Here is a 14171-nt window from a genome sequence, read left to right on the forward strand (position 1 = left end):
CTTATCAATTCTGCCTCCTAAATGACTCTCAAATCCACCTGCTTCTCCTCTCCACTAACTTCATCCTAGCGCAAGCACCATCATTTCAGCTGTCTCTACTTCAACAGTCTGCTAACTGGTGTCTCTCCATGTGCACTCTTGGCACAGTCTCCCCAACCCACTCATTCTCTCTCTCTTAAGATTCTCTAAAACATTATATATATATATATATATATATATATATATATATATATATATATATACACACACACACATATATATACCACTTATATAATAAAATATAAAAGATATATATCTTTCTAAAGACAGAATAATCTTTCTAAAAAACACAGGTTTTCAATCTGGGTTTTGCCATTTATTGGCTGTGTACTCCTGGGTATATCACTCAACTTTTCAATTCCTGACTTCTTTATCTACAAACTGGAAATAATACTGTGTCACAGAGTGATAACGGTGATTAAAAGAGAATCCAGATAAAATGAGAGCATGGGGCACTCCAGCTGACTATGAGTGGGAGTATAAATTATCAGACAAATTTAAAAGAAACAGCACCATGTGATTATATCTCATTTGAAATAACAAGAATGGCTTAGTCTATTTTACAACTGTAACATGGAAAAATTCTTAGAAAAAGCATTGAAGTCCTTTCAGCAGATGATAGGATACAAAGTCATCAAACTCACGGGCCGGTTAATCTTACGGTCGGCCTGGCTGGGCTACGGTTGTTTGATGAAACACTCACCCATGTGTCACTGAGAACAAAGGAGGTTACCCTCAAATACATGAATTGAAGACCTGAAGTGTAGTCAAGCCCTGGACAGTAACAGAAACCCTGCGCGAGAGCCCAGCCTCCCACCCAGCCTGCTCTGTGGACCCTGGACTTGCCAGCCCCCAACTGCATGGGTCCATCTTAAAATAAATCTCTCTGTCTGTCTATGCACAGACGTCCCATTGGTTCTATTTCCCTGAGGAAGGCTGATGGTCACACCCCCGACAAAGCAGAGCTGTAGCTAACAGGTGACAATCCTAAGTGCCTTTGGATTTTCGAGTGTAGTAAAAAGAATCCTAGTTGGGTACAACATCAGTTCTAAACCTGGGAAACAGTACTCAAGCATATGGTATGAGAAAGCTCACCTTCAGGGAGTCTCCAGCTGTTTGTGGAATGCGCAACTGGCAACAGGGGACCAGCGTCCTGCACTCACCCTCTTGACCATCTAATAAGAAAATCTTTGTTTAATCTACTCCAGGCCGAGTGTGCCACAGATGCAGAACAAACGACGAAGCCAGGCGCGTTCAGAGCTGCATGCCCCGTGTCTGTGAGAACAGAGTCTGGCCAGCTTCGGTGGCCAGCATGTTGCAGCTTACCTGTAACAAATGGCCGATGGCTGCGTCGTGGAACTCCAGGGCTTGCTCTACGCCTGCCAGCTCCCGCAACAGCGGGACACACTCGAGACTTTTTTCACCTTTGCTGCTCTCCATATATTCCAAAGCCTCTTTGTAGTGGGACAAAGCTTCTTGTAACTTCTTCTGACCTTGATATACCCTAGAAAGAAATCAAAGGCATTATTTTGAAGTTAATTAACATAAAAAATAATGAAAATACACATGGTCTGGCAGTTAGGATTTGACTTTCTGACCCCGCCCGTCCAGGAGGGAGCAGAGCACAGCGGTCAGGAGCATAGACTCTGGAATCCCCGGGAAGTTCAAGTCCTGCCTCCAGCACTCTTGCCAGGCAGGATCCTCCATTCTCAGGATAGTTTCCTCGTCTGTAAGGTAAGGCTAACAGTGCCCACTTCACTGGGTTACTATGGAGATTAAACCAGCTAATATTCATGAGAACACCTAGAACACACACAGTTTCTGACAGATACAAGGTCCTATGCAGACACTGGCTTTAAAAATTTTAAATACTTTATCAATTGACAATGGCAACTAACAGGTTGCTCTATAACAAAACACACACACACAATTCGGCTAACTATTTCTAGAGATGTATCTTGAAGAGATACTTTTGCAGGGACAAGGGACAGACATCCTCTAGGGATGTGGAAAACCACGAAGCACTTCCAGCTGACCACCAGGAAGCTGTCCAGGCAGGCGACAGCACGCATGTCACACTGTGGAATGCCATGGAGTCATCACAGTTAATGTGACCTGTGTTCACCAACACTGAGGGGTATCCATTTTAAGGTCTTCAGTAAAAAAGTTAAAAAATATTTTGAGTATCATCTCATGCAAATGAAAATTTACCTAGTCCACGTGGATGCATATGTGTGGGGAGCTGCCAGTGGACGGTCAGTAAGTGTCAGCAATGCAAAGGCAGGCTGGGCACTTGGTGCAGCAGGTTAAGCTGCTGCTCGGGATGCCTGCGTCCTGTATCAGCTCAAGTCTCAGAGTCTCTGCTTCAGATCCAACTTCCTGCAAATGCATCCTGGGAGGCAGGGGATGAGGCTCAGGGGCTTGGACCCCTGTCACCCACATGGGAGACCTGGATAGATGGGAGACCTGGATAGAGTTCTGGGATCCTGGCTTCAGCCTGGCTCAGCTGTTGTAGGCATTTGCAGAGTGAACCAGTAGATGGAAGATCTCTCTCTCTCTCTCTCACCAGATGGACTGTAATTACTGTAAGTAGTTTTATTTTCTTTATTTATACTTTTCTAAATTTCCCAAACTTTTTTCTCTAGAACTATGTTACTTTTATATCAGAAAAACATTGTTTTAAAAATTAGAAGTTAAAGTGACAGTGGGAATATATTCCTATTGCTTCTTAGGATAAGAATCTGTCATGTAAAAACTATACACTTACATATTGCTCAGGAAAAATAGCTGCAAACATTTCAGAGTAATTTTTCTAAAATATTTGCTAATGCTTAGAAACTTTGTCGTTCATGGAAAAATTTTATGTACAAAAGTCATAATGAAAGATACCAGTCCCTCCCGTGTTGCCCTCTGCTCAGGACTCTGTAACACAAAAAGGCTGAGGATTCCCTAACTGGCCACGGGTGGACTGAGACGTGAGTGAGAAAGCAACGGAAAGGCCGCGAAGAAATAGGTCTGATTTTCAACTGCATGATTGGGAGATGTTCACAACCATCTTCGCTCTGGAAAGGAAGTCAGGGAAGCAGGAGAGACGCTTTCCCAGCCTGTGGTCCAGGCGCCACGGTGACATAAAGTGCCGCTCGAACACGTCCCAGACTTGGAGAACTCGCACCATGTGTGGAGGCTGGAAACACAGGGTGAGGTCAGGGCACAGGTGAGCCAGGGCCAGGTGGAGCGGTGCTTGCAGCCACTCTGAAGTGGGAAGGAACGGGATGAGTGCTCACAGGTGCCTCAGGAACACCGAGCATCTCTTCTGATTCTTTAGGAGCCTATCATGGGGTGGCGAAGCTTCAGCTTTGCAAATATTATACTTATGGTTTTTTTTTTATTTTTATTATTATTTTTTTTTTGACAGGCAGAGTGGATAGTGAGAGAGAGAACAGAGAGAAAGGTCTTCCTTTGCCGTTGGTTCACCCTCCAATGGCCGCCGCGGCCAGTGCGCTGCGACCGGTGCACCACGCTGATCCGATGGCAGGAGCCAGGTGCTTCTCCTGGTCTCCCATGGGGTGCAGGGCCCAAGGACTTGGGCCATCCTCTACTGCACTCCCGGGCCACAGCAGAGAGCTGGCCTGGAAGAGGGGCAACCGGGACAGAATCCGGAGCCCCAACCGGGACTAGAACCCGGTGTGCCGGCGCCGCAAGGCGGAGGATTAGCCTGTTAAGCCATGGCGCCAGCCTATACTTATGTTTTAAAGAGAAAAACCCACCCACCTTGTTGGTAATAGAAAGAGGCTCTGGAATATATGTTTGGTGAGAAATGACTTCATCATCCAGACAAAGCTTAAGCATGTAGTCAAAAATTTAACGTACGCAAACTGGTCCAGGGGCCACATCTGCTCACTGTTTGTTTTTGTAAATAAAGTTTTATTGGCACACTGCCACACCCATTACATATGTATCAACTAGGGATTCTTTCGAACAACACTGGCAGAGTTGAGTGGTTGCCATAGAGATTGTATAGCCTACACAGTCTAACATATTTACTACCTGGGGCTTTATAGAAAGTTTGCTGAGCTCTGCTCTGGAACCTAATCACATACTTCCAGAGTGACTTCAGATATTTTTTCCTAGCTAACTTAGCATCGATATTTGAGCTAAGGAAAAAATTTCCCTCTTTTTCCTTTCCCATGTTCAGAAACAAGGCAGAGGATGCTAAGGAAGTAAAAAATGGGTCTTTTGTCCCCAGAGCTGCCTGCAACAGTCACAGAGTAACAAAGTGAATGCAACCACAAGAGCATTTCCTTTGGGCAACTGCTTTAAAAGGAAGCAACAGTCAAAACTTGGAAATCAAGCTCACACGTGAGAAAGAAGAAAGCCGTGGCATTGATTTACATGAGAGCAATGCTTCGTTTTCAGAGATGGGATAGGACACTGAAGAACAGAGCACCATAGGGACAGTAACGGTGAAGACCACAGACAGCTGGTAGCCGCCCGCCGAGTACCACGGCCGAATGCGTCATGTATCACTCCAAGTTAACACGGCATCACCTTTCTAGGTATCAAAGTCATCTTGCAAACACCTGCCTCTCAGGGAAAACTTTACAGAAAGGGACACAGGCAGAGAATCAGCTGCAGATACTCAGAAGGGGTAGAAACTCCAAGCTGTAGCCTGAGCGTTCTCACACAGCTAGGAGAGGAATGACGTGTCTCTGAGCTCTCTGGACCTTGGTACCCCTGTCTGAATGCCGGTGTCCAGCAGGGGTGCGGTGAGAATCAAGTAAGATGTCTGTGGAAGGCTTTGCACATTGAAGCAAGCCACAGAGATGGGTGTCAAACGCCTGGACATAACCACACCATTTACTCCTTCTCCCAACCTGTGCGCCACAGGCAACAGCCTCAGCGCGTCCTTGTGTCCAGAGTCCAGAGGGGCTCGGCTACGGTCACAGCTCCACCCCACCACTATCACAGAGCATTTTGGAAGATTCCAGATAGCTTGAATCAAACTCATTGAAAACATTGCACAAGTGAGGTAGGTATCGTCTTAGCCCATTGAGCTTTTTCAAAAAATGGAGAAAAATGTATTATAAGAATAATAAATAGGCCGGCGCCGTGGCTCAATAGGCTAATCCTCCGCCTTGCGGCGCCGGCACACCGGGTTCTAGTCCCGGTCGGGGCACCGATCCTGTCCCGGTTGCCCCTCTTCCAGGCCAGCTCTCTGCTGTGGCCAGGGAGTGCAGTGGAGGATGGCCCAAGTGCTTGGGCCCTGCACCCCATGGGAGACCAGGAGAAGCACCTGGCTCCTGCCATTGGATCAGCGCGGTGCGCCGGCCGCAGCGCGCCAACCGCAGCGGCCATTGGAGGGTGAACCAACGTTAAAAGGAAGACCTTTCTCTCTGTCTCTCTCTCTCGCTGTCCACTCTGCCTGTCAAAAAAAAAAAAAAAAAGAATAATAAATAATCATCAGTGAAAGGAACACCATTATGCCAATACAAATAAAAACTGGGAAAAAAAGTTCCAAGTGGATTAGAAGCCTAGGTTTACATGGCAACAGTTGGGGCCGGGGCTGTGCTGGCATTCCATAGGAGCTCCGGTTCAAGTCCTGGCTGCTCCTCTTCCAATCCAGCTCCCCGCTAATGGCCTGAGAAAGCAGCAGAAGATGGCCCAAGTCCTTGGGCCCCTGCACCCACCTGGGAGACCCAGAAGAAGCTCCTGGCTCCTGCCTGGCCCAGCCCCAGCCATTGGGTCATTTGGGGAGTGAACCAGCAGATGGAAGAACTCTCTCTCTCTCTCTCTCTCTGTAACTCTGCCTTTCAAACAAATAAATAAATCTTAAACAGCAACACTCTCATGCCTTTGGAGAAGATATAAGAAAATGTAACCCTATGACCTTGGGTAGGAAAGGATTTCTGATATAAAATACTTTTGTACAAATCAGAATAAAAAGAGAGGTAAATTTGACGACATTAAAAATAAAAACTCAGGGCCAGCATTGTGGTGTAGCAGATGAAGCTGCCATCTGCAACATGGGCATCCCATATGGGCACCAGTTCGTGTCCTGGCTGCTCTACTTCTGATCCAACTCCCTGGATCCAGCAGATGGAAGATTTCTCTCTCTCTATCTTTCCATGTATCTCTCACTTTCAAATTAATTAATTAATTAATTAAAACAAAACTCAAGGCCAGAACTGTGGCACAGCAGGTTAAGCCACCACCTGCAACACCAGCATCCATAGACAAGTGCCGGCTCCCAGTCCTGGTTGTTCCACCTCGTTATCTAGCTCCTTGCTATCAAACCTAAGAAAGCGGCCAAAAATGCCCTAAGTACTTGGACCCCTGCCGCCCACGTAGGAGACCTGCTTGCAGTTCCAAGCTCCTGACTTTGCCTATCTCTGGCCGTTGTGCACATTTGGGAGTAAGTTCTCTCTCCCTCTCTCTCCTTCTCTCTCTCTGTTGCTAAGACTTCCAAATAGATGAAAATATACAGCCATTCAAGTAGATGAAAATATACAAACACTGAGAAAAGGAAGCCCACACCTCCTATCAGAGTGCCCGATTAAACACCTGCCGCTAACTCTGGATTCGGGCTTCCTGCTAATGAGACCCTGGCCGGAAATGATGATGGCCTAGGTAGCTGGGTTCCTGCCACCCATGTGGGAGACCCAGACTGTGTTCCTGGCTCCCAGCTTCAGCACGCACACCCCTGGTATGGGAGGCCATCTGGGGAGTGAACCAGTAGATGGGCATCCTCTCTTCCTGTTTATCTCTCTCTTTATTAAATAAAAAAGAAATAAGTAAACTTTAAAAAAGAAAGTGAAAAGGCAAACTATACATTGGGAGTAGAGTATATACAATTAGGTAATCAGCAAAATAAAGCATTCCCAGAAATACAAAGAATGTCTCCAATTTATGAGAAAAATGTAGATAGTCCAACAGAAACTGAGCAAAGGATGTGAATAGATAATTTACAGAACAGGAATTCCAAATGCCTAAGAAGCATACGAAAGAATGTTCAACCTCACTATCAAGACATGTCAGTAAAGAGACCATGAGATACAATTGTGTATCTGTGTTGATTCACACACCCTGCAGGGAAGCACTGGGCAGGCCCAATAAAGCTCAGGTACGCTTGTCAGGTAAGCAGTTCCACTCCTGGGAGTTCACTATTACAGGGATGACCTTGCACACACCCTCAAAACGAGGCTGCATAACAAGCGTGCCGGTAGTGACAAACCGGGAGCCATCCGTGAGGACAGACCACCACATCCGGGGAAGTCAGACAATTAACACAATGACGAGACCGGGGCTGTGGGCATCCATCGATAGGGGTGCATGTATCTCAAAAACACAGACAGAATGGAAACAAGCAAGCGGCAGAAGGAAACATGCATACTGGGTTTAAAACATGAAAAATAACATATATCTTTACGGTCCTACACATACACAGCAAAGGGCATAAGAACATTTGGAGTAATGAAAAATAACCAGACCTTCAGAATGTCTGCCTGTTAAGCCGGGGAAGAGAAGCGGATGGGGAAGAACACAGCAGGCCTCCACGCCTCTGAAATCTTTTACTTTGTAAGCCCGGTGGCATACACACAAGACGCTGCAGTCTCACAGCTATACGCCCATACGCCTACGATATTTTCTTTGGAAGATGAACGAATGCAATGCTCTGTTGTTGAGTGCGTACAAAGAAGGAAGCCCACTGCACCCTGGGAGCCCCAGGCACTGCTGTCGCCATCACAGCGTCCTGGCTTGCCACAGCCACACCCGGCGTGCCTCCTGAGGCTTGCTGATGGGACACTACTCATGGCTAAGAAGAGGCAAGACAAAAAACCACATTGCTTCAGTTTCGCAGCTTATGTGGTAAAAAAGAAACAAAGGCAGAGTGCTCTATCAAGATACGAGTAAGTTACAGTCCTAGACCATCTCCAATTCACTTAGAAGCATCAGTCAATGTTGGGTAATCTTGTCTGTTTCCATTTCCTCCTGTGTAACATTTGGGTTAGCAATATTTTCTCCTTTTCCATTTCTACCTGCCTGTGGGGGATGCTCTGAGGATTTATTACCTCGTGCGAATGCATTTGGTAGCTTTAGGGAACACCCGAGACAGATGAAAAAGATAGGGAATTCTGAGCAGCAGAATGTGGCGGTATGTTAATTTGGCAGGTCTACAGCTTAAAGCATGGCCTATTTTATTGAATGAAAATACATCCACAGGGATTCTACAGAGCACATGGCAAGACACTGCCTCGTCTCCAGCATGTCTCGGGAGAGCTCACGGGGCGGAGGCGCGTTTGAGCGTGCAGCACGTACAGGCAACCTCCTCTGGCACAGTGTCCTTTGGAAAGCTCAGAGTTTGCAGAGAACATTGAGCACCAGTAAAAAAGACAGGCTTTGCAGGGGTGTTCTTGACCGTGGGACTCTGATGGGAAAGCAAGCCCAACAGATGACGAGGGGGGTTTGGAGTCAAGGTGAGAAGAGACTGACTTCGGGGTCTCTCTGCCACGTGGTAAAGCAGTCGAGGTTTTGCTCCAGAGAGGGCAGGGCGAGTTCCCACCCTGCCCTGGGAGACGTGACCTGTGCCCTGGTTCGCAGCACGGGCTCCGCTCTGTCATTTCCCAGCAATTTGGGGGTGTGAGGGGGCAGGCTCAGCACTCTTGGTTGCTTCCTCTGAAGATGGGAATACTCAGCGCCAGCACCTCACAGGAGAACCAGACTGGGAGGCACTCAGCAGCGGCCTGACCCATGAGGGGCTCAGCAATGGTAGCCCTGGGGCTTTTCAAAGTATTAATTACTACTTGATACATATTAGTGTACGTCAGATAACTACTCAGACACATACCTTTGGATATTTGTTACAAACTACTAGTAATGCATATTATTATTTCAAACCATCCTTATATTATCTAAGTCATTATTATTTGTTTAGGAAAAATGTGCATTATAAGGATAAAGCGTCAGAAAGGGAAAGATAAAAAATATAGAGCTCTAAAATATTAAAGCTTTAGGGAATTCAAAAAGTAGACAGTAGATAAAGCATATGAGAGTGACCTGTGCCATGTGGTTTTTGATTCCCTACATTAAAAAAGAAAAAGAAAATCGGACTCTAATGGAAGTTAAGAGCATCTTGCCAATCGTGGGGATATCGGATCATGAGCCAGCACATAAATATGTAAATAAATGGTTTCCTGTCGGTAAAGCAGCACAGAGCCTTCCAGGCACAGAATGGCTCACAGGAGCTGCAGGTGTCTCTCCCGGAGAACACAGACCGCTTCCAGGAGCAGGCCGGGGAGAAGCAGAGCTGGGAGCACTGGAGCCCTTGTCTCCTGCAGAGAGCAGTGCAACCCGGCATCCAGGAAGAATGAAAAGAAAATGTTAGGGAAAAAAAAAATTGGGTCCAGAAATAAAAGTTAGACCTGGAGCTCACCAACTGGACCAATTTTCAGAGGACTGTGGGATCCAAGTGCGGCACGAGAAATTCGACGCAGGGAAAGGGGGTGGCATTGGAGTGCAGTGGGCCAAGCCTCTGCTTGTGACGCCAGCATTCCGTATTGGAGCACCGGTTCCAGTTCCAACTGGAGTTCCTGGCTCCTGGCTTCAACCTGGCCCAGCCCTGACCGTTCCAGACATTTGGGGGATGAACCAGCAAACCAAAGATCTCTCTCCTCTGTCACTCTGCTTTTCAAGTTAATAAATAGATCTTTAAGAACACTTCCACAGGCACGAGTTTATGGGGACACCACCTCAGTGAGGCGACAGCAGTGCCCGGTCGATGCCTGCCTCATCTCACTTCCCGTCTGTCTTCTTTGTTGTCTTCTGCTCCTGCCCAGAAGGGACACGCTTGGTCTCCCTCCTCCAAAACGCTTCGGACCATAGGTGCTTCTGGCTGGGATGTTTTCAGAGTTGGGAATATTTGCAGAAGGCTTTCCCTAATCTGAAGATCCACATGTAAACATTGGGATTCGGGATGCTCGACCTGTCCCAGCTAAAGGAGAATCTTCCCATCCTCTTCTGCTTTGGAGACCTTGTGCCAGAATTACTTTCCATATCTTGTGATTCTGAGAGAGCGAGCGAGCAAGACAAAACAGCAAAAACCAAGCTTATAAAACAAGCATACAGAGATATCTGATTTTAGCTTGGACGGTGAAGGAGGGCAAAGACAGAGCACTCAGCGTTCTCGAGTCACAGGGGAAACATCGTACGTGAGGGACAATCGTGAAGCGCAAAGCCTGAATCTGTGATGCGACCATCTGCCTTAAATTCAGTTTAGGGATGAAATGACAGAAAGAAAAATGCTCAGTTAGAGAGTAAATATAACAGCAGTTGCTTTTATTTCCTTTTCCCTTTCCTTCTCTTTCATTTTTGAGAGGCTACCATTTGTCCAGTGCTTTAAAAAATTTTTTTTTCAATGTTGGGGTTCAGGGGTTTAGCCACTGCCTGTGTGGCCTGGCATCCCATATGGGTGCTGGTTCCAGTCCTGGCTGCTCCCCTTCCAGTCCTGTTCCTTGCTAATGAACCCGGGAAGGCAGTAGAAGAAGATGGTCCGAGTGCTTGGGCCCTCGCCACCCACTTGGGAGACCCAGATGGAGTCCCAGGATCCTGGCTTCAACCTGGCCCAGCCCTAGCTGCTGCTGCCATTTGATGGATGAACTGGTAGACACAGAAACTCTCTGTCTCTGAGTGTTTATGTGTCTCTCTCTTTTAAATAAATAAATCTTTTTTATTTATTTGGAAGGCAGAGCAACTAGGCTGGGGGAAGAGGGGGAGGAGGGGAGAGAGGGAGAGATCGATCTTCCATCTGATGGTTCATTCCCCAAATGGTGCAATGGCCAGGACTGAACCACACTGAAGCCAGGAACCTGGAACTCTATCCGGGTCTCTCTTGCATGTGGGTGGCGGGGCTCCATACTTGGGCCATCACCCACTGTCTTCCCAAGCACGTTAGCAGGGAGCTGGAACTCTATCCGGGTCTCTCTTGCATGTGGGTGGCGGGGCTCCATACTTGGGCCATCACCCACTGTCTTCCCAGGCACGTTAGCAGGGAGCTGGATGGGAAGTGGAGCACCTGAGACTGGAACTCACACTCTGATATGGGATGAGGGTTGACGGTGGCACCTTAACCCCCAGTACCACAACACCTTCCAGACACTTTAACGTGGTGACCATTTACTCTTCCCAGCAACGCGCTGAGGCCCTGCCATTCCCAGGCTAACAGGAGATCCGAGAGAGCCTCAGCGGAAGCCAGGATTTATCCAAGTCGGAGTGACACAGATTTGAACCCCGGGATTCTGACTCCACATCCCACTGCCTAGAAACACCTGCCAGGTGTCCTGTTGACGCTCTCAATATGAAAAGTGTTTACTTATTCCTGGGCTAGTTAGGCACGGCCAGGCCAGGCCAGTGCCCGCTGGGCAGGTGTGCACGGAGCCAAAAGCACCAGGCAGTGCAGGCACAGGGAAGGCTGGGGAGGCCGAGGGTTCCTGAGCAGCAGAGCACCACGGCCATGCTGCGTGGAGAGGTGATTTAGAAAGACGTGCATGTGTGTCTTTGTGCACAGCAGTGTTCACAGGTACAAAGACGGCTGTCTGTCCCCATGGATCTGTCTTTCTGTGACCAGGACAGAAGATAATTCTTCACACCTGGGAAAAGTATGCCCGTTTTTTCCCAGAGACTTTAACAGATTTATAGAAATGCAACACGGGGACACATGGCTTGGATTCGCTCTCCTAAATTAAGAAGTCAGAACTGGATGAAGCAGGCTGGGGTAGAGGAGGCGCAGCGGGAGGACCTGAGGCCCGGTCAGGCATGAGTCACCCTGCAGCACTTAACTGTCCGCCAGCGAGCAAGGCGCTGGCCTGGCCTGACAGGCACCATAAAAGGAGAGGCAGCAGGAGGAAGAGGATTCACAGAAAGATCTCCTTTAAGAGGCACGTAAGTCCCATGAGAGCTGCCTGAGAGGTTATCCCGGCCTTACCACCTCCAAGACCTGGCAAAGGAAAAGACCGCTGTGGTTCACGTGTGACCACACAAATGGGGAAAACCAGAGCTCTGTTACTTCCGGAAGCCGATCAGTTTGAACAAAACAGCTGATCTCAATGAGGATGGAAAGCAGAGTGAGTGAGTGAGTGGGAAACACGCAGTGTAAACACGCACGACCCCGTGAAGATGTCAGGGTAGAGATTCAGGATGAAAACAGTGGCAACGTTTGAAACCACTCTGCTAAACACAGAAAGTACACGTGACTTCCTAGGTCAGCCTGGAATGCGAACTGAGATTCTGATTGTGTGCAGCCCTGACACGAACGAGCCTCGCCATCTGCTGGCAAGGTTTGGTACTGCTAATTTGGAAAGCCAGGCTCCAAGAAGGTGGCAGATTCCGGCAGGAGATAATTTGCTGTTTTGCAGCAACACTGCTCAGTATTAAGCGACACTGCATTAGTCAGGCCCCGCAGATGCTGCAAATGCCACGTCTCAGACCTCCGACTCATTTTTTTCCTGTCTTACAAGATGGCAGAGAGAGACTGCACTGGCGACCCACCCGTGGAATCCTATGTGATGGCCATTTGGGCTTGGTTTCTGTCATCCAGCAATATGTTGATAAAAATCAAGCGTAGGAGTAGCCTGATCATTTTCTTGGTCACCAAAAGATCACAATTTTATCTATTCTACTTTTTAAAATATGTAAAATAAAAAAAAAGCTTACATTGGCCGGCGCCACGGCTCACTAGGCTAATCCTCCGCCTGTGGCGCCAGCACTCTGGGTTCTAGTCCCGGTTGGGGCACCGGATTCTGTCCCGGTTGCTCCTCTTCCAGTCCAGCTCTCTGCTGTGGCCCAGGAGTGCAGTGGAGGATGGCCCAAGTGCTTGGGCCCTGTACCCGCGTGGGAGACCAGGAGAAGCACCTGGCTCCTGGCTTCAGATCGGCGCAGCGCACCGGCCACAGCAGCCATTTGAGGGGTGAGCCAACGAAAGGAAGACCTTTCTGTCTGTCTCTCTCTCTCTCACTGCCTAACTCTGCCTGTCAAAAAAAAAAAAAAAAAAAAAAAAGCTTACATAAAAATTGTATGTATCTCTAGGGAGCCCTGTGACATTGTTGCGTAAGGTCCACCCAGAACAAACATATCTATTCCTCCAAGCATTTAACATTTCTTTCTGGCAGAAACATCCAAAAGTTATCCTATGTTCATGAAGACATTGGCTACTCCCCGTTCTTGCTATAAACAATGTAGCTTTGGACTTCCTGGATGCGTCTCTTGGTGCATAAATGTACACTTTTCTGCTGTGCTGCTGTTGCGTTTGCTCTCAGGAGTGAGACTGCTGGGCTACGGCAGGTGTGAATGTGCACATTTAGCAGACTGGTCAGACAGCTCTCCAGGGCAGTCACCCCAAACGTGTCCAGGGCAGTCACTCCAAACGTATCCAGGGCAGTCACCCCAAACGTATCCAGGGCAGTCACCCCAAACGTATCCAGGGCAGTCACATCAAACGTATCCAGGGTGTCACCCCAAACGTATCCAGGGCAGTCACCCCAAACGTGTCCAGGGCAGACACTCCAAACGTATCCAGGGCAGTCACACCAAACGTGTCCAGGGCAGCCACACCAAACGTATTCCAACAGCAGCACAGGAGAGTGTGGAGCCGCAGACTTGCTGACTCTTGATGCTATCAGTCTCTAAAACTTTGTCAGCCATTCTTGTGGGAAGTATGATTTTTAATTTTTATTATTCTGATAATTGAGGGCTAAAACATCTTTTCATATGTTCAGTAGCTATGTGGCTATCTTTTTTATAAAGTCGTTTGCCCATTTTTCTAGGTTGACTGTTTTAGTAATATATAGGGCTCCTTACAGATTCTAGGTACAGCCTCTGGGTCACTTATGTACATTACAAACCCCTTCCTCCTCTCGGTGGTTGTCTGTGCTATGCCATAAAACACATGGTGACATAAATTTAAGAAAAGAGCAGCAAGCAGAGACAAGTACAGAGTTAGCACGTGCAAAGGTCCTGTCCTTGTCCTGCAAGTGCTTAATTGACTAATTTACAATTAAATTCTAATAAGTCAAGGATATCAGCGACAGACTCTATAATTACCACCAGAATAAAATAAAACAAGGTATGACTTACAAGTCAAT

General features: G+C 47.6%; 1 protein-coding gene across 3 annotated transcripts in view; it reads right to left on the bottom strand.

Annotated features, from left to right (window-relative positions):
- TTC23 (tetratricopeptide repeat domain 23) overlaps window positions 1–14171 on the bottom strand; it is an 87951-nt gene that overhangs the window by 48330 nt on the left and 25450 nt on the right. For all 3 annotated transcript variants that reach the window (XM_062204941.1, XM_062204942.1, XM_062204943.1), the window contains one exon: window positions 1366–1543. In XM_062204941.1, the coding sequence (XP_062060925.1) occupies window positions 1366–1543 (178 nt within the window). The remainder of the gene's footprint in view (window positions 1–1365; window positions 1544–14171) is intronic.

This window comes from Lepus europaeus, chromosome 11, assembly GCF_033115175.1.
Source record: "Lepus europaeus isolate LE1 chromosome 11, mLepTim1.pri, whole genome shotgun sequence".
NCBI classification, from domain to species: Eukaryota; Metazoa; Chordata; class Mammalia; order Lagomorpha; family Leporidae; genus Lepus; species Lepus europaeus.